Source organism: Delphinus delphis, chromosome 10 (genome assembly GCF_949987515.2).
Source record: "Delphinus delphis chromosome 10, mDelDel1.2, whole genome shotgun sequence".
In the NCBI taxonomy this organism is placed as follows: domain Eukaryota; kingdom Metazoa; phylum Chordata; class Mammalia; order Artiodactyla; family Delphinidae; genus Delphinus; species Delphinus delphis.
In genome coordinates, this window is record NC_082692.2 from 48,423,668 (window position 1) to 48,445,040 (window position 21,373).

General features: G+C 36.1%; 1 protein-coding gene across 2 annotated transcripts in view; it reads left to right on the forward strand.

Annotated features, from left to right (window-relative positions):
• ZCWPW2 (zinc finger CW-type and PWWP domain containing 2) overlaps nt 1-21,373 on the forward strand; it is a 139,241-nt gene that overhangs the window by 79,965 nt on the left and 37,903 nt on the right. For both annotated transcript variants that reach the window (XM_060022082.1, XM_060022081.1), the window contains exon 4: nt 6,341-6,455. In XM_060022082.1, coding sequence (XP_059878065.1) covers nt 6,341-6,455 — 115 coding nt within the window. The remainder of the gene's footprint in view (nt 1-6,340; nt 6,456-21,373) is intronic.

A 21,373-nucleotide genomic window follows, 5' to 3' on the forward strand; every position in this document is an offset into this window, starting at 1 on the left:
AGTATATGGTGATAACACACAACATGCTCAGTGAGTTGGAAGTTACTGAGAAGGGACATTCAGCCTCCTCCTCAGACCCTAAGAAATATGAAAATGGTACTGAGGCTCTCAGTCAGCCAGTGATGCTTGATTGGAACAAGATCACGTAGGAAAGTAGTTTACAAACTTCAATTTTGGATACAGCTAGGAATTTTCTCAGACATAGGGTACTATCTTTCCCTGCCTAACCATCTGTTTAGTCTCAAACCTCGTCCTTACTCCAAATATTTACATGCTTATTCATCTATCAAGAACACATCTATCAAGAATTATCTTATTTATGCTCATAAATTCACACAAATTTTTAGACTATATGTCTTCCTTCTCTTTCTATGATGATTATTTTCCCCCTCCACCCTAAATTTAATAAAACTGATTGAGAAAACTCCAGTTGCCAAAGCAATATAAACATAATGAAAGATATGATATTCCCTCTTTTTTAAAAAAAATTTGTTTATTTTATTATTTTTTTGGCTGTGTCAGGTCTTAGTTGCGGCATGCGGGATCTTTGCAGCACGCAGGCTCTTCATTGCAGAGCAGGGGCTCCTTTCTAGTTGTGGTGCGTGGGGTTCTCTGTAGTCGTGAACGCGGGCTCCAGAGTGCACGGGCTCATTACTTGGGGCACGCAGGCTCTCTAGTTGTGGCGCGCAGGGTCCAGAGCACGTGGGCTCTCTAGTTGTGGCATGCAGGCGCCAGAGCACGTGGGCTCTGTAGTTGCCGCACGCAGGCTTAGTTGCTCTGCAGCCTGTGGGATCTTAGTTCCCTGACCAGGGATAGAACAGCGTCACCTGCATTGCAAGATGGATTCTTAACCACTGGACCACCAGTGAAGTCCCTGATATTCTCTCTTGGGATCAAAGAATTTACTGGAATTTGAAGAATGCCCAGCCCTTCCTGTAGTCTCATCTGAAGTCATTGATCTGAATCCTTGACTTCATAAGCTTTTAGCTCCTTGGAAATCTGTTACAGAGCTGCCTTGAAGATTTCCTTCTTAAGACATTTAAAAGCTTGTCTCTGTTTTGTTTTGTTACTATTGTTTACCTGGAAAACCTGTAGAACTCAAATGGAAAAACTATTATAAATAAAACTATTATAAACAACAGAAGAACTGTTACAAACAATAGGGAGATTCAGTTATGTGGCAGTTGTAAAATTACTCTAAAGCAGTAACAAATGTGAAAATATGAAGGGATAAATAGCATTTATAATAGCAACAAAGCATATATAATGTACTGGAGTAAGTTTAAGGAGCACCACATACAAGATCTATATGAATAAAACTTTAAAATGCTACCAAAAGACAGAAAATAAAACTTAAGGAAATGGAAAAATATAATCCTCTTCTTGGTTTGGAAGATTTAATATGGAAGGATGTCCATTCTCCCTAAATTAATTTTAATGCAATCTCAATTTTTATTTATTTTTATTTTTTTAATTTTATTTTATATTGGAGTATAGTTGATTAATGTTGTGTTGTTTCAGGTGTACAGCAGAGTGATTCAGTTATACATATACATGTATCTATTCTTTTTCAAATTCTTTTCCTATTTAAGTTATTACAGAGTATTGAGCAGAGTTCTCTGTGCTATACAGTAGGTCCTTGTTGGTTATTTTATATATAGCAGTGTACACATGTCAATCCCAAACTCCCAATCTGTCATCCCCCGCTTTCCCCAACCGGTAGCCATAAGTTTGTTCTCTGAGTCTGTGAGTCTGTTTCTGTTTTGTAAATAAATTCGTTTGTATCATTTTTTAAGTTTCCGCATATAAGCAATATCATATGATATTTGTCTTTCTCTGTCTGACTTACTTCACTTAATATGATAATCTCTAGGTGCATCCATGTTGCTGCGAACGGCATTATGTCATTCTTTTTAATGGCTGAGTAATATTCTATTGTATATATGTACCACATCCATTAAAAAGGACTTAAAAACCCCCCTACAGTTGACCCCATGAACAACCTGGGGGTTAGGGACTCCAACCCCCTTTGCAGTTGAAAATCCACCTGTAACTTTGCAGTAATTTAACAGTGGCCATCAAAGTTCACCTGTTCTGCACCCACAGATTTAACCAACCGTGGATTGTGTAGTACAGCAGTACCTATTTAGTGAAAAACTCCACATATAAAAGGAGCTGCAGAGTTCAAGCCTGTGTTGTTCAAGGGTCAAATTCTAACATTTGTAAGAAAATAAAACATAGAAGAGGGAGTTAGACCTATAAAATATAAAATTATAGTAATACTCTAGTAGTTAAAGCAGTTTGATATTAACAGTTATTTGATAGATTAATAGAACAATATACAGTCCAAAAGTACTTGAAAATAGTTAGTGATAAGGTTATATTCAAATAATTAAAGAAAAGTTGTATTGTTTAATAAATTATGTATGTACAACTGGCTAGCTACTTAGGAAAAAATAAAGCAGAAGCTATACCTCACATCCAAATTAGTTCTAGAAGGATGAAAAATTTAAATGAACAGAAAAGAAAATACAAACATACTAAAAGATAAACTTAACAGGAGAAGATGTTCTCAATACATATAGCAAAGGGCAATTTTTTAATATACAAAAATCTCTTACAAATCAATGAGAAAACAACCAATATAAATATTAACACAGGATTTGAACAGTCATTCCATAGAAAAGAAAATATAAATGACTTTTTAAAATATGAAAGATTGATGAATAAGTTCTAGGGAATCTAATATATAGCATGGTGACTATAGTTAACATTAATTACTGTGTTATATACGTGAAAGTTGCTAAGAGAGTAGATCTTAAATGTTCTCACTACACACACAAATAAAGGTTTTAATGTGAGCTAATGGATATGTTAACTAACCCTATATGGTAATCATTTCCCAATGTGTATGTGTATCAAGTCATTGTGTAGTACTCCTTAAGTTTACACAGTTATTTGTCAATTATATCTCAGTAAAGCTGGAAAAAATATGAAAAATTGCTCATATTACAGAATTCAAAAAATGAAAATGATAATAAAAAGGAAATACCAATCTTTTCCTTAAAACTATTGGCAGAGATCTAAGTTTGGTAATGGAAGTGTTCTCCAGAGTGTGAGGAAGCATTTGTTCATGGCATGGTAAATTTTGACCACCTCACTCAAGAGTGATTTCACAAAAGCTTCCAAAATTTAAAATATGTATAAACCTGTTATTCAACATCTGAGGAATTTATGCTTCAATACACTTTCACATGGGTAAAGAGACATACAGACAAAAAATTTTTTATTGCAGCATTGTTTCATATTGCAAAATATTTGAAAAAACTTAAATCCATCACAAGGGTGTTTGTAAAATAAATAATGGTACATGCCATACTACGTATTTGGATATACATACATCTATATCCTCATTCCCTTGGTTTTCTCATCTAATTTCTTGCCTTTAAATATGGTGTGCGTGTGTGTGTGTGTGTGTGTGTGTGTGTCTATGTTTCCTACATTTTATCTGCAGTTCAGTTCTCTCTCCTGAATTCCCTTACCAAACTGCTACTTGGTACCTTCGCTTGGGTGTCATAATGCGTACTCAGCATGTCTGAACTCTTGATCTCCACCACCACCACCCATTTCACTTCCTTGACAGCCTTCCCCATCTCAGTGGATGGCAAATCACATCCTCCTCTCGCTCAGTCCCAAAGCCTGAGAGTCATCCTTTCTTTCTCTCTTAACCAATCTTCAGTTGGTCAAGAAATTATTTTTGCTCTACCTTCAGAGTATATCCAGAATCCTACCACTTTTCACCACAGTGGCTGCTATGACCTGATCTATACCACCATTATTTCTTGCCTGGATGATTGCAGTAGCCAGTCATCCACATCTACACTTGCCTTTGTATAATCTGTTCTCATCAAAGCAAGCAGAGTGATTGTTGTAAAATGTTAAATCAAGTCAAATGTTATTCTTCTGCTCAGAACTCTGTAATGGCTCCTGTTTAACTCAGAGTAAAAGCCCAAATCCCTACAATGGCCTGCAAGGACCTCCATGACCTGGCCCCTGTTAATTTATTAGACATCATTCCCTATTACTCACTCGCTTCCTCATTCACCCACAACCACCTTCCCTTCTTTGATACCTCTTGAATAAACTTGTATTCTCCTATCTTAAAGCCTTTTTTCTCTGCCTGCAGTGCTCTTTCCTTGGACATCTACAGGGCTAACTCCTTGACCTCCTTTAGGTCTTCGCTCAGTTGTCACTTTTTCAGTGACAGTTACCCTGACCACTTTATTGCCTCATCTTTTCTTTATTACATAGTATTTATAACCTCTTAAACTGTAGCCTTAACTTATTTGTTATGCTTATTGTGGATTGTCTGTTTCACTGGTTAGAATGTAAGCTTTGTCTGTTTTCTGCAGTGATTGATCCCAAGGGTCTAGAATATGTTGAATAAATCCATAAATGAAGCAATCTGAAAGACAAATAGAAAAACTCAAAGTATATAGAAATTCATAGCAGTCTGTAAAAGCAGATATTTAAATGATGTAAATGCCTGTAGGTACATACGATGTCTCTGGAAGACTGTGAAAAAAACTGGTAATATTGGGTGTCTTTGGGAGAAACACTCAGTACTAGGGATGGATAGGGAGTCACATTCTACACTTTTAGAATCACTTCAATTAAAGAACAAACTAGTTGGAAAAAATACAATGCATAGCTGAGCCTTATTCTGGAATTCAGAATTCTTTATAAAGTAAGAGTCTTTAACTTTTTGAGTTCTTTAGAAGATGTTTAATTGTATTACTACCACTAGGTGGCACATACTTACTGATAAATTCTTAAAGATTCAGAGACACAGGTTTAAAAAATGCTTTTTAGTTCCCCAAACTTGCCAGTTTATATTAGCAATGTATCACATTGGTTTTCCTCAAGAAATTTCCTTAACTTCAGTTGTTTAGTGCTATAACAGCTTACAGGTGATTTTTCACTACCCATTAATTCTTAGCATCATTACAACATTTGAGTTGCAGAAATGTCTTAAATCTGTAAATGTTAACTTAGATATTCTTAAATTAGTTTAAATTTTCTAATGTTCATTGAATTGTATCCGCCTATGTTTTCTTTTTCCTAAGAAATAACTTAATGAATGAAATTTAAATATTCTGTATACAAAACTAGGTTTTTGTTTGATACGTTTTCTTCATTGCTTTTATACCAAATAAATTGGTGTCCAGGACCACCACATGCAGTGTAACACCTGTATTCTTTTTGATGGTGAAGTTTTCAAAAAGAAAATGGTGGCATGTATTTTATAAATCGTAACATTTATAAACATTATAAAAACCTTTTTGGGGCAAGCTCTAAAATAACATTGGCAAAATTACTGGGCCAGATAATTTTTATAGTCATTTTTAACCTAGAGATTCTTTGACTCTGTTTTTCTTTTCAAATTATATATTTTTAAAAAAATGATAAAAATGATCTTATTTACAAAACAGAAACAAATTCACAGACTTAGGGAACGAACTTATGGTTACCGGGGGGAAGGCTGGGGGGAGGGATAGTTAGGGAGTTTGGAATTGACATGTACACACTGCTATATTTAAAGTGGATAACCAACAGGGACCAACTGTATAGCACAGGGAACTCTGCTCAATATTCTGTAACAACCTAATTGGGAAAAGAATTTGAAAAAGAATAGATTCATGTATAGGTATAACTGAATCACTTTGTTGTACAGCTGAAACTAACACAACATTGTTAATCAACTGTACTCCAATATAAAACAAAAAGTTTAAAAAATAAAAATAGAGAACTAAAAGAAAAAAACTAAATAAACATTTGGAAAAAGTACCGTATTCAAGTAGAATAACATTTATTGAGCGCTTACTATGCCTGAAAACAGTCATTTATTAGATGTGAATGGAATTAATTTTATTTACTACAATAAGAAACTAGGCTTTTCAGTTTTTATCACTTGATTATCATTGCTATGTTACTTAAAAGGGAATCAACATTATTCTGATAAAATAGATTAATATTCACTACTTTGTTACACTGGTGGTCTTAAGTTTTTGTAACTTTCTAAATATGAGATAAAAATTAGTGAATTAAGACTCTGACCCTTTTGGTTATTAACATGCAAAATTTCTACAACTTTGCTATATTCTAAAATACTAATAAAATAATAATTAGATAACAAAATCTAAGGAATATATTGTACAATGCTTAGATTTAGTTCCAGCTCAACAGCTAAATCAAGTCGATGTTAAAACAAAATTATATGCTTAAACATTTTATTATTATATTATTATTCTCTCTATATTATTTTTCTCTCTTTCTTTAGCCAGGAAAATGTACAAATAAAAAGAAGTGGTATAAAAGTGCACTACAAGAAGCATACCTCCTCTATGGATACTCTCACGAGCAAAGACTGGAAAGGTGCTGCCTATCGAAACAGGGTACATGTGATTTTTTATTCTTTACCACCTCAAAATAAGAATTTATTCAGGTTCATGCTTTCCAAAATATATTTGCACATTTAAAAATTTCGCTCTCCTTTTCATAGGAAAATAGTATATCTTTGTCCAATGAAAAATCATTCTTATATTGGTTAATAGTATGCATTTTTGCCCTCTGAAACTATTTTCCATGACTAAACATGCAGTCTATTTAAATGTAGGTGTTTTAATTAGCGCTTTGTCATCTTTGTTCTTAACGTTTCTACATAGGTCCTCTTGTGTATTTCAAAGCATGTATTTCAAAATTAGAAGCCATGGCTTTAAAATATATTCCTGGAGTGAAACTTTTACTTGGATGTGCTATATTATTTCAGAACAAAGTATTTTTCAAAATGTTTTATTTTTAAATAAATTCAAGGCAGAGATAGAAAAATAATCTTCAACGTTTTTAATTAGGTGAAAAAATATTATAATATTTCAAGTCATTTTCAAGGAAAGTTCTCTTGAATCATAAATATTATGGTTTATGGATAGCTTTTTTAATGAACTGATCATAAGCCATATAGCAGGTAGAACACATTTTTAACTCTAAAAAGAATGTAATAGTTGCATGGAAATGATTTTTCAATAAACAAATATATTAAAAAAATTTTCTGCTTAGTGATCATAAGAATTTTTTTTATCTTACAAGGCCCCTTCTCATTTTATCCACCTAAAGTTCTAAAACAGATTATTCTATGGGAGGATCTGGTCTTTGGTGCTAACTGAATTTTAAAGTAAGAGTGATATTTTTTATCCTGTGGAAAAGTTTAATATATATATTTTAAAAACTTACATGTAAAAACATTTTACTTGAAAAAAAGTTTAACTGTTAACCTAGCCACCTAAGTTTAGATTTTAAAGCATATAAATAGGTTTAAAAAGAGTGGAAAAAGAATGACAAGCAACTACTCTGGTCAAAAGACATTTATTACCACAAATGTGATTTTATTCCTTGTGCTGAAAATATAATGTCTCTGTTTATTAGCCATAAAGGTTGAACTCACTTTACTGTCACAAATACAATTTTATACTTTGCATGGGCTGTACATTTCTCTTGTGTAACCAGAATAAACTTTGAAATATTTAGTTTTTTTAAACATTAATATTTTGAAGTAATATAATCTGTTACCTTTAAAAGTTACATTACAACCATTCTACACTAGCAATATCCTGCTTTCTCACTAAGTTATGGAACTATGCCGTTGCCGTTGTTGTGTGTGCCAGGGCGTTTATGTCTGGGTCCTTTGGCATTCTTACTTGTCCAGAGACTCTTGAGCCGGGTTATATCTGATCGGTTTTGCAGGAACAGACCATTTTCTAGCTGAAAGTCTGATGATTTTTGCATGCAGAATTTGTGTAAGAGCCATATGCCTAAGAGAGAGCCATATGCCTAAGGACTGTCATTTTGTGCCTGAAGTAGCCCAAATTGACAGGCACGAACAGACTTCCAGGAGCTCAGTCTTTGCCATCATGGGCTCACTCATTGCATACTCACTCTTCACCGTCTCCAAAATAAGCAGTTTAGTCCCGTGCCTGCTTAGCTTCCAGGGTGGATTCTAGGACGTATTCAGCTTCTTACTGTATTCAAAGTAGTTTTGAGAGGTAATTAACCATTATTCAGATATTTTACAAAAGGTTAGTTGCTTAGAGGCAAACCACTTATTTCATTCCAGCAACTTTGAGGATTTCTTTACCCCCAAAATTCATTCTTTCAACCTAGAAATAATTACTACAAATTTTTTTGGCCTAAATTCTTCCTACCCTGCAGAAATTGACCCACTATTATGTTTGATGCAATTGTTTCATTGTTGAAATCTACAGGGTCAGTCAATGATACATAAATATAGACCCAGTCATAGTATAACAAAATTCCATGTCCTATACACATGATTTGGTTACCGTGTTTTTGTTGTATTAACTATTACTCCAAATCAGTGATTCTTCTGTTAGGTCTAGAAAACTTCTTCTTATATAGGAAATTCATTATTTTTTATTTTCAATTGTATTTTTTAAATGAATAGGGTGTTACTCATATAGTTTCTTTATAACTCAGCATGAGGATTTTGTATTATTTGTAGGATGAATATTTTTTATATATTCTACATTTTAGAGTAGATGTCCTTATCTCTACCCTTGTTTCTCAGAATTATTTATTTTTAAATATACTAATTTTTTAGAGCACTTTTAGGTTCATAATGAAATTAAGCAGAAAGTACAGAGTTCCCATATACCCCCTGCCCTACACACGCACAGCATCACTCACTGTCAACATCCTGCACCACAGTGGTTCAGTTGTTACAACCTATGGACCAACACTGACACATCATTATAACCCAAAGTCCATAGTTTACATTAGGGTTCACTCTTGGTGTTGGACATTCTATGGGTTTTGACAAATATATACAGTGACATGTATCTACCACTTTAGTATCATACAGAATTGTTTCATTGTTCTAAAAATCCCCTGTGTTCCACCTATTCATTCCTCTCCTAGCCCAATCCCTACCCCTCTGATTGGCAACTACTGTCCTTTTTTTTTTTTCAAATTTATTTTTATTGGAGTATAGTTGCTTTACAATGTTGTGTTAGTTTTTACTATACAGCAAAATGAATCAGCTATGCGTATACATGTATCCCTTCTTTTTGGATTTCTTTCCCATTTAGGTCACCACAGAGCATAAAGTAGAGTTCCCTGTGCTATACATTACGTTCTCATTTGTTGTCTGTTTTATACATGGTGTCAGTCGTGTATATGATCAATCGCAATCTACCCATTCCTCCCACACACACCACCCTTTCCCCCTCAGTATCCATACATTTGTTCTCTACTTCTGTATCTCTATTTCTGCTTTGCAAATAAGATCATCTATACCATTTTTCTAGATTCCACATATATGTGCTAATACACGATATTTGTTTTTCTCTTTCTGACTTCACTCTGTATGATACTCTCTAGATCTATCCACATCTCTACAAATGACCCAATTTCATTCCTTTTTATGGCTGAGTAATATTCTATTTTATATATGTACCACATCTTCTTTATCCATTCCTCTGTTGATGGGCATTTAGGTTGCTTCCATGTCCTGACTATGATAGATAGTGCTGCAGTGAACATTGGGGTGCATGTGCCTTTTGAATTATGGTTTTCTCTGGGTATATGCCCAGTGGTGGGATTGATGGATTGTATGGTAGTTCCATTTTTAGTTTTTTAAGGAACCTCCATAATGTTCACCATAGTGGCTGTATTACATTCCCACCAACAGCACAGGAGGATTCCACTTTCTCCACACCCTCTCCAGCATTTACTGTTTGTAGATTTTTTGATGCTGGCCATTCTGACCGGTGTGAGATGATACCTCATTGTAGTTTTGATTGCATTTCTCTTATAATTAGTGATGCTGTGCATCTTTTCATGTGCTTCTTGGCCATCTGTATGTCTTCTTTGGAGAAATGTCTATTTAGGTCTTCTGCCCATTTTTGGATTGGGTTGTTTTTTTGATATTGAGCTCTATGTGCTGCTTGTATACGTTAGACATTAATCCTTTGTCAGTTGCTTCATTTGCAAATACTTTCTCCCATTCTGAGGGTTGTCTTTTTGTCTTGTTCATGGTTTCCTTTGCTGCACAAAAGCTTTTAAGTTTCATTAGGTCCCATTTGTTTATTTTTGTTTTTATTTTCATTTTTTATTGTCATTAATCTAGGAGGTGTTTCAAAGAAGATCTTGCTGCAATTTATGTCAAAGAATGTTCTGTCTACATTTTCCTCTAAGAGTTTTATAGTGTCTGGCCTTACATTTAGGTCTTTAATCCATTTTGAGTTTATTTTTGTGTGTGGTGTTAGGGAGTGTTCTATTTCATTCTTGTACATGTAGCTGTCCAGTTTTCCCATCATCACTTATTGAAGAGGCTGTCTTTTCTCTGTTCTTGCCTCATTTGTCATACCTTAGGTGACCATAGGTGCATGGGTTTATCTCTGGGCTTTCTATCCTGTTCCATTGATCTTCTGTTTTTGTGCCAGTACCATACTGTCTTGATTACTGTAGCTTTGTAGTATAGTCTAAAGTCAGGGAGCCTGATTCCTCCAGCTCCGTTTTTCTTTCTCAAGATTGCTTTGACTATTTAGGGCCTTTTGTGTTTCCATACAAATCTTAAAATTTTCTGTTCTAGTTCTGTGAAAAATGCCATGGGTAATTTGGTAAGGATTGCATTGAATTTTGAGATTGCTTTGGGAAGTATAGTCATTTTCACAATATTGATTCTTCTAATTCAAGAACATGGTATAGCTCTCCATCTGTTTGTGTTGCCTTTGAATTCTTTCATCAGTTTCTTGTAGTTTTCTGCATACAGGTTTTTGCTTCCTTAGCTAGGTTTATTCCTAGGTATTTTATTCTTTTTGGTGCAGTGGTAAATAGGATTGTTTCCTTAATTTCTCTTTCTGATCTTTTGCTGTTAGTGTATAAGAATGTAAGAAATTTATGTGTATTAATTTTGTATCCTGCGACTTTACTAAATTCATTGATTAGCTCTAGTACTTTTCTGGTGGTATCTTTAGGATTTTCTGTGTATAGTATCATGTCATCTGCAAACAGTGACAGTTGTACTTCTTCTTTTCCAATTTGGATTCCTTTTATTTCTTTTTCTTTCCTGATTGCTGTGGCTAGGACTTCCAAAACTATGTTGAATAATAATGGCGAGAGTGGACACCCTTGTCTTGTTCCTGATCTTAGAGGAAATACTTTCAGTTTTTCACCATTGAGAATAATGTTTGCTGTGGGTTTGTCATATATGGCCTTTATTATGTTGAGCTAGGTTCCCTTTATGCACACTTTCTGGAGAGTTTTTATCATAAATGTGTGTTGGATTATCTATTGAGATGATCATATATTTTTATTCTTCAATTTGTTAATATGGAGTATCAGATTGATTGATATGCATATATTGAAGAATCCTTGCATCGCTGGGATAAATCCTACTTGATCATGGTGTATGATCCTTTTAATGTGTTGTTGGATTCTGTTTGCTAGTATTTTGTTGAGGATTTGTTCATCAGTGATACTGGCTTGTTGTTGTCTTTTTTTGTAGTGTCTTTGTCTGGTTTTGGTATCAGGGTGATGGTGGCCTCGTAGAATGAGTTTGGGAATGTTCCATCCTCTGTAAATTTTTGGAAGAGTTTGAGAAGGATAGGTGTTAGCTCTTCTCTAAATGTTTGATAGAATTCACCTGGGAAGCCATCTGGTCCTGGACTTTTATTCACTGGAAGATTTTAATCACAGTTTCAATTTCATTACTTCTGATTGGTCAGTTCGTATTTTCTATTTCTTCCTGTTTCAGCCTTGGAAGTTTGTACTTTTCTAAGAATTTGTCCATTTCTTACAGGTTGTCCATTTTATTGGCATATGGTTGCTTGTAGTAGTCTCTTATGATCCTTTGTATTTCTGTGATGTCAGTTGTAACTTCTTTTTCATTTCTAATTTTATTGATTTGAGTCCTCTCTCTTTTTTCTTGTTGAGTCTGCTAAAGGTTTATCAATTTTGTTTATCTTCTCAGAGAACCAGCTTTTAGTTTTATTGATCTTTGCTATTATTGTCTTCATTTCTATTTCATTTATTTCTGCTCTGACCTCTATGATTTCTTTCCTTCTACTATCTTTGGGTTTTGTTTGATCTTCTTTGTTTAGTTGCTTTAGGTGTAAGGTTAGGTTGTTTATTTGAAATTTTTCTTATTTTTTGAGGTAGGAGTATATTGCTATACACTTCCTTCTTAGAACTGCTTTTGCTGCATCCCAAAGGTTTTGGGTCATTGTGTTTTCATTGTCATTTGTTTCTAGGTATTTTTTTATTTCCTCTTTGATTTCTTCAGTGATCTCTTGGTTATTTAGTAGCGTATTGTTTAGCCTCCATGTTTTTATATTTTTCACAGTTTTTTTCCTGTAATTTATTTCTAATCTCATGACATTATGGTTGGAAAAGGTGCTTGATACAATTTCAATTTTCTAAAACTTACTGAGGCTTGATTTGTGACCCAAGATATCCATCTATCCTGGAGAATGTTCCATAAGCACTTGAGAAGAAAGTGTATTCTTCTGCTTTCTGGTGGAATGTCCTATAAATATCAATTAAGCCTATTTGTTCTATTGTGTCATTTACAGCTTGTGTTACCTTATTTATTTTCTGCCTGGATGACCTGTCCATTGGTGTAAGTGGGGTGTTAAAGTCCCCGACTCTTATTGTGTTACTGTTGATTTCCTCTTTTAAGGCTGTTTGCATTTGTCTTATGTATTCAAGTGCTCCTATGTTAAGGTGCATAAATATTTACAATTGTGATATCTTCTTCTTGGATTGATCTCTTGATTCTTATGATTGTAATAGTCATATGATCGTTGTCTCTTGTAATAGTCTTTATTTTAAAGTCTATTTTGTCTGATATGAGTATTGCTATTCCAGCTTTCTTTTGATTCCCATTTGCATGGAATATCTTTTTCCATCCCCTCACTTTCAGTCTGTATGTGTCCCTAGGTCTGAAGTGGGTCTCTTGTAGACAGCATATATATATTGGTCTTGTTTTTGTATCCATTGAGCTAGTCTGTGTCTTTTGGTTGGAGCATTTAATCCATTTACATTTAAGGTTATTATCAATATGTATGTTCCTGTTATCATTTTCTTAGTTATTTTGGGTTTGTTCTTGTAGGTCTTTTTCTTCTCTTCTGTTTCCCAGCTAGAGAAGTTCCTTTAGCATTTTTTGTAAAGCTGGTTTGGTGGTGCTGAATTCTTTTAGTTTTTGCTTGTCTGTAAAGCTTTTGATTTCTCTGTCAAATCTGAATGAGATCCTTGCTGGGTAGTGTAACCTTGGTTGTAGGTTTTTCCCTTTCATCACTTTAAATATGTCCTCCTGCCACTCCTTTCTGGCCTGCAGAGTTTCTGCTGAAAAATCAAGCTGATAACCTTATGGGGATCCCCTTGTTGGTTATTTGTTGATTTTCCCTTGCTGCTTTTAGTAATTTTTTCTGTGTATTTAATTTTTGTTAGTTTGATTAATATATGTCTCGGCATGTTTCTACTTGGGTTTATCCTGTATAGGGCTGTCTGCACCTCCTGGGTTTGATTGACTGTTTCCTTTCCCATGTTAGGGAAGTTTTCAACTATAATCTCTTGAAATATTTTCCCAGGCCCTTTCCCTTTCTCTTCTTCTGGACCCCTATAATTTGAATGTTGGTGTGTTTAATGTTGTCCCAGAGGTCTCTGAGACTGTCCTCGTTGCTTTTCATTCTTTTTTCTTTATTCTGCTCCTCGGCAGTTATTTCCACCATTCTATCTTCCAGCTCACTTAGCCATTCTTCTGCCTCAGTTATTCTGCTCTTGATTCCTTCTATTGTATTTTTCATTTCAGTTATTGTATTGTATATCACTGATTGTTTGTTCTTTAGTTCTTCTGAGTCCTTGTTAAACATTTCTTATATTTTCTGGTTCCATGCCTCCATTCTGTTTCCAAGATCTTGGATCATCTTTACTTTCATTACGCTGAATTCTTTTTCAGGTAGATTGCCTATTTCCTCTTCATTTATTTGATCTTGTGGGATTTCACTTTGCTCCTTCATCTGCAACATATTTCTCTGTCATCTCATTTTGTCTAACCTACTGTGTTTATGGTCCCCTTTCTGCAGGCTGCAAGGTTGTGGTTCCTTTTGCATCTGCTGTCTACCCCCTGATGAGTGAGGTTGGTCTGGGGGCTCGCGTAGGCTTCCTGGTGGAAGGGACTGGTGCCTGCACTCTGGTGGGTGAAGCTGAATCTTTCCCCTCTGACGGGCAGGGTATGTTTGGGGTGTTTGTGAGCTTACTACAACTTTAGGCAGCCTGTCTGCTGATGGGTGGGGCTGTGTTCCTGTTTTGCTGGTTGTTTGTTGTGAGGTGTCCAGCACTGGATCCTGCAGGCAGTTGTGTGGGGCCAGCTCTTGGTGTTGATATGGATACCTCCAGTAGTGCACATGCCGATTAATCTTCCCTGGGCCCGGGAATTCTCTGGTGGTCCAGCGTCCTGGACTTGTCACGCCCCCCCACCAAAAGGCCCAGGCCCAACCCCTGGCCAGGAAACCAAGAGCCTGCAAGCTGCACATTGCAGCCTGAGAGAAAATAAAAGAAAAAGAAAGCAAACAGACAAACAAAACCCAAGACAAATACCAAAAACAGCAGCAAACAAACAGCGGCAACACACAGACACAGAATAAATAAATAAATAAAACAAAACAAAAGAATTCAAAAATGAGAACAGTCAATAAGGACTAAACTAACAAAAAATGAAAATGAAACAAAAACAGAAAGCATAAAAACAATCAAAAATAAAGAAAACCCACAAAACAGCAAAAAAGTGAAGTAAAAGTAGAAAAGTAAAAAATATATATATTAAAAAAAGAAAAATAAAAGCAACAATACCAACAACTGAACAAAACGAAACAAAGAAGAAAAGAATAACAGTAATAATAATATTTTCCTGGGGCCTCCTCTGTCAGTGTCCTTGCTCCCACCGTGAGCCAGAGCCATCCCCCACCTCCCCAGGAGGCCTTCCAGTACTTCTAGGTAGGTCTGGACCTGCTTTGGGCACTGTGGGGCCAGCTCAGACTCTGACCTGGCTCAACTCCCACGTGTACTTGCCCCCAAAGTCCACTGCTGCAAAGGCTAGATTGGTCTCAATTGTGGGAACACTCGTCTATTCAGGTATTCCACAGACACAGGATTTACCAAGCCATTCTCAGGGATTTAATCCACAGCTTGTATAGCTGCACAGAGAGATTCTCATTCCTCTTCCTTAGTCACACTACTCCTGGGGCTCAGCTTTGGTTTTGGCCCCACCTCTGCATGTGGGCCACCCTCAGGCATCTGTTCCTTGCCCAGGCAAGAGGGAGCAAAAGCAGCAGCTGCTTGGGGCACACTTACTCACTCAGGCTGGGGAGGGGTACGGCGGCTACAATTGGGTTGTGCGTGAGTTGTTTTCAGTGGCATGAACCAGCAGGCAGTTGCAACAGACTGTGGTGCACTCGTTCTGGTGGGAATCCCTCCCAGTGCCCACGGAGGCAGGCACTGATGTGTGGGCGCAGTGGTGGCCCTGCCCCCCATGTGCCTCTCAACTACGGCGCCTCGCTTTCCAGGCAGGCCACACTTCTTCTAGGGGCATTCCTGGCCATGCATCCCCTCACTCCTGTCCTCTCTGCTGTATCTGCACAGCCAACAGTGCTCCTCTCCCCATATCCATTCTACCAACCCCTCACTTTAGCACTCAGCGCCCGCCAGCATCGGCAGACTGTTGTCCCAGGCATGGGTGCCCAGGGCTGATTCCCAAGGAGACTTTGGGATGGGCAGCGCTCAGGCCCCCAGAACCTACACAGGCAAAGGAGACCCTGGCCTGAGGGGCAGGCAGGCCCACTTAGATGGGAGCCCCTCCCAGTGTCCCCGGAAGCTGAAGAAGCCAGTGGGTGGGGAAAGGGGTTGTAATGGTGGCTCTGCCCCTTGCGCACTACTCAACAATACGCCTTGCTTCTGTGGTGTCCCAGGCTTTTTCCACAGACTTTCCTGGTTGTGGATCTCCTTACTCCTGTCCCTTCTGGCTATCTTTTCACAGCTAACAGCTGTCCCTTCCCTGGGTCCACGCTCCAAATCCCACTTTCCAGCACCCAGCCCCCCTTTGCAACTGGCCACTCATGACTCAGACTGGAATGCGCAGAGCTGTGGTGTAGATCATGCATGCAGTTCTTACTTTGTCCTGTCTTCCACAAACCATCCACTGCATTCTCCTTTGATTCCCCCGAAGTTCCTTTTCTGTCCCAGCTGATTTCCCCACCATGAGGGAGTTTTTCTGAGTGTGGAAACCTCCCCTCACCTTCATCTTTCTGCCAGGGCTGCTGGTCCCTTTTTTGATTCCTCTTTTCTTTTTTTCTTCTTTCTTTCATCCTACCCAGTTGTTGAGGGGATTTTTCTTGTCCTTTTAGGTGTCTGAAGTTTTCCACTCATGTTCAGCAAGTGCTCTGTGAGAATTGTTCCATTTGTAGGTGTATTCTTGATGTACTTGTGAGGAGCAATGAATTCCATGTCCTCCTATTCTACCATCTTGACTCCTCTACTGTTCTTTTTACTGTCACCATAGTTTTGCCTTTTCTGGAATGTGATATAGCTGGAATCATATGGTATGTAGCTTTTCAAATTGGCTTCTTTCACTTAGTAATATGCATTTATGTTTCCCCATGTCTTTATAGCTCTTTTTTAAGCACTGAATTATATTCCATTGTTTGTATGTACCACAGTTCATTTATCCATTCACCCACTGAAGGATATCCTGGTTGCTTCCATGTTTTGGCGATTATTAATAAAGCTGCTGTAAACATCCGTGTGCAGGATTTTGTGTGGGCATAAGTTTTCAGCTCACTTGAGTAAATGAGCAAATACTAGGGAGTGCAGTTGCTGGATTACATAGTAAGAATATGTTTAGTGTTGTAAGAAACTGTCAAAGTATCTTCCAAAGTGGCTGTACCATTTTACATTCCCACCAGCAATAAATGAGAATTCCTGTTGCTACACATCCTTGGTGTGGGTCATTCTAATAGGTCTGTAGAGGTATCTTATTGTTTTAATTGCAGTTCTCTAATGACATATGATGATGAATATCCTTTCATATACTTATTTGCCATCTTTGAATCTTCTTTTGTAAGTTGTCTGTTTATTGCTCATTTTGTAATCCAGTTGTTCATTTTCTTATTGTTGAGTTTTAAGATTTTTTGTATATTTTGAATAGCAGTCCTTTATCAGATACGTATTTTGTAAATATTTTCTCTCACTCTGTGGATTGTCTTATTCTCTTGAGAGTGTTCTTTGTAGAATAGAAGTTTTTAATTTTAATGAAATCCAGCTTATCAGTTATTTCTTTCATGCATCTTGCCTTTGGTATTATATCTAAAAAGTTATCAGTCTGGGAATCTGGGTACTTCTGTTGAGGGTTTTTCCTGACTGTAAAGCAAAGGTGTGAGAAAGGAGAAATGGATAGAAAGTGTCTTCCTATCTTCTTCTGTTCTTTGTGCCTCAGCTAAAGATGCAGAAGGTTTCTGTGGGCTGCTCTTCCTTTGCAGCAACTCCTCCTCTGAATGTAAATCATGATGAACTGAGTGTTTGGAAATCCTTCTCCTAAGCTGAGATTTGGGGCGTATCTGCACTTCTGGACTATCTGAATATCAAGGGCTGAGATTATTTGGAACTGTGAATACTTGTTGTTTTAGAAGCATGTGGTCTGGGAATGGTATTCAAAGTTCCTATAACATTTCCTTATAAGTGCCTTGAGTATATTTTTTTTCTGAGTTTTTGCTTTTTTGCTCCTCTTCTTAAATGTTTTTAATCACTACATTAATAAATAAAGTCTACCCCTCTCTGTACCATTTAAAAAAAAAAGTTATCAGCATTTCCAAAATCATCTAGATTTTCTCCTATGTTACTCTCTGGGAGTTTTATAGTTTTGCATTTTACATTTAGATGTGTGGTCTATTTTGAGTTAATTTTTGTGAAAGGTGTAAGGTCTGTGTCTAGATTCTTTTGTGTGTGTATGTGTGTGTGTGCACGCCATGTGGATATTTAGTTGTTCCGACAGCATTTGTTGAAAACATTAGCTTTTCTCCATTATATTGTCTTTGCTCCTTTGTCAAAGATCAGTTGACTATATTTGTTGGGTCTGTTTCTGGGCTCTGTATTCTGTTCCATTGATCTGTTTTTATTATTTTCCCAATATTATACTGTTGATCATTGTAGCTTTTTAGTAAGTCTTGAAGTCAGGTAGGATCAGTTCTTCAACTTTGCCCTTCTTCAATATTGTGTTAGCTTTTCTGGGTCTTTGTTGCTCCATAAAAACTTTAGAATCAGCTTGATATCTGCAAAATAACTTGTTGAGATTTTGATTGAGATTGCATTGAATCTATAGATCAAGTTTGGAAGAACAGAGATCTTGACAGTATTGAGTTTTCCTATCCATGAACATGGAATATCTCTCCATTTATTTAGATCTTCTTTCATTTTTCATCAGAGTTTTATAGCTTCCCTAGTATAAATCTTGTCCATATTTTAGATTTATGGCTAAGTATTTCATTTTGGGGGGTGTCTATATAAATGGTAATGTGTTTTCAATTTCAAATTCCACTTGTTCATTGCTGGTAAATAGGAAAACAATTGATTCTTGTGTTAATATTAACTTTGTATCCTGCAACTTTGCTCTAATCACTTATTTCTTCCAGGAGTATTTTCCTTGATTCTTTTGGATTTTCTACTTAGATGACCATGTTATGTGCAAACAAAGATAGTTTTATTTATTTCTTCTCAATTTGTATCTTTTATTTCTTTTATTGTCCTCTTGCATTAGTTAGGAGTTCCAGTACAATATTGAAAGGAGTGGTGAGGAGGGAATGTCTTTGACTTGCTCCTGATCTTAGTGGGAAAGCTTTGCATTTCTCACCATTAAGGATGATGTTAGCTGTAGATTTTTTGTAGATTCTCCTCAAATTGAGGAAGTTTCCCTCTATTCCTAGTTTGCTGTGAGTTTTTATCATGAATGGGTGTTGGATTTTGTCAAGTGCTTTATCTGCTTCTATTGATATGATCATGTGACTTTTCTTCTTTAGCCTATTGATGTAATGGATTACATTAATTGATTTTGAATGTTGAACCAGCCTCAAATACAATAAATCTTACTTGATTGTGGTGTGTAATTGTTTTTTATACATTGGTGGATTTGGTTTGCTAATATTTTGTTGAGGATTTTTGCATCTGTGTTCATGAGAAATATTGATTGCTCTGTGGTTTTCATGTAATATCTTTATTTGGTTTGGGTATTTCAGGTAATACTGGCTTCATTGAATGAATTAGGAAGTATTCTGTTCGCTTCTATCTTCTGAAAGAGTTTATAGAGAATGAGTATAGTTTCTTCCTTAAATGTTTGGTAGAATTCACCAGAGAACTCACCTGGGCTTGATGCTTTCTGTTTTGGAAGTTTATTATATTGATTCAATTTTTAAACAGATACAGGCTCTTCAGATTGTCTATTTCTCCTGTGTGACTTTTGGCAGATTGTGTTTTTCAAGGAATTTGTCCATTTCATCTAGGTTATCAAATTTGTGGGCATGGAGTTATTCATAACATTTATTTATTATCCTTTTAAAGTCCATGGGATCTGTAGTGATGCCCTCTCTTTCATTTTTCGACACTAGTATTTCTGTTTTCTCTTTTATTTTCTTAGTTAGCCTGGCTAGAGGCTTACTGATTTTATTGATTTTTCAAAGAAACAGCTTTTGGTTTTATTAATATTCTCTATTGATTTCCTGTTTCCAATTTCATTTGTTTCTCCTCTAATTTTTATTTCTTTTCTCATGTTTACTTTAGATTTAACTGGCTCTTCTTTTTCTAGCTTCCTAAGGTGGAAGCTTGGCATACTGGTTTTAGATCTCTGGTCTTTCATAATATATGCATTTAATGCTATAAATTCCCCTCTAAACACTGCTTTCACTGTATCTCACAAATTTTGATAAGCCATATTTATTTTTTCATCTCATTCAAAATATTTTAAAATTTCTTGTGAGATTTTTTTTGACCCATATGTTATTTAGAAATGTGTTGTTAAAGCTCCAAGTATTTGGGGATCTTCCAGTTATCCTTCTGTTTTTGATTTCTACTTTTATTCCGTTGTGATATGAGAGCAGATTATTGGATTGGATTGGTCAAAAAGTTTGTTCAGGTTTTTCCCAAACATCTTACGGAAAAACCCGAGCGAACTTTTTGGCCAACCCTATATGATATCTATTTCTTTAACTTTTTAAGGTATGTTTTACGGCCCAGAATGTAGTCTATCATGGTGAATGTTCCAAGCAAGCTTGAGAAGAATGTGTATCTGCTGTTGTTAAATGAAGTAGTTTATAGTCTGTTCTGCCTTTTGTAGTGTTAATTGAGTACTTCATATAATTCTGTTTTCTCTCCTTTCTTAGCATATCAATTATTCTTTCTTTCTAATTTTTCTAGTGGTTTTCCTACAGTTTGCAATATTCATTTACAGTTATCCAAGTCCACTTTCAAGTAACACTTTATAACTTCATGAGTAATGAATGTACCTTATATTAACAAAAATTTCCTGATTCCTCTTCTGTCCGTTGTATTATTGTTGTCATTCATTTCATATACACACACACACACACTATATATTATTGAATATATTGTTGCTATCATTTTGAACAAAGTATTTTCTGTTAGATACATTAAGAATGAGAAAAATAAAAGTTTTTACTTTTACTTAGTCATTCTCTGCTGCTTTTCCTTTATGTAGATCCAAATTTCTGGTTTATACCATTTTCTATCTCTTTTATAATTTTTAATAGATTTATTTATTTTTATTTATTTATTTTTGGCTGTGTTGGGTCTTCATTTCTGCTCGTGGGCTTTCTCTAGTTGCGGTGAGCGGGAGCTACTCTTCGTTGCGGTGCATGGGCTTCTCGTTGCAGTGACTTCTCTTGTTGCAGAGCACGGGCTCTAGGCACACAGGCTCTAGAGTGCAGGCTCAGTAGTTGTGGTGGACGGGCTTAGTTGCTCTGCAGCATGTGAGATCTTCCCAGATCAGGGCTCGAATCCGTGTCCCCTGCATTGGCAGGCAGATTCTTAACCACTGCACCACCAGGGAAGTCCCTCTATCTCTCTTTTAACATTTCTTGTAAGGCAGGACTTCTAGCAATAAATTCCCCCAATTTTTCTTTGTCTCACAATTTGTATATTCCTTTACTTTTGAAGAATAACTTTACAGGGTACAGAGTTCTAATTTCGTGGGTTTTTTCTCTCAACACTTTAAATATTTCACTCCACTCTCCTCTCGCTT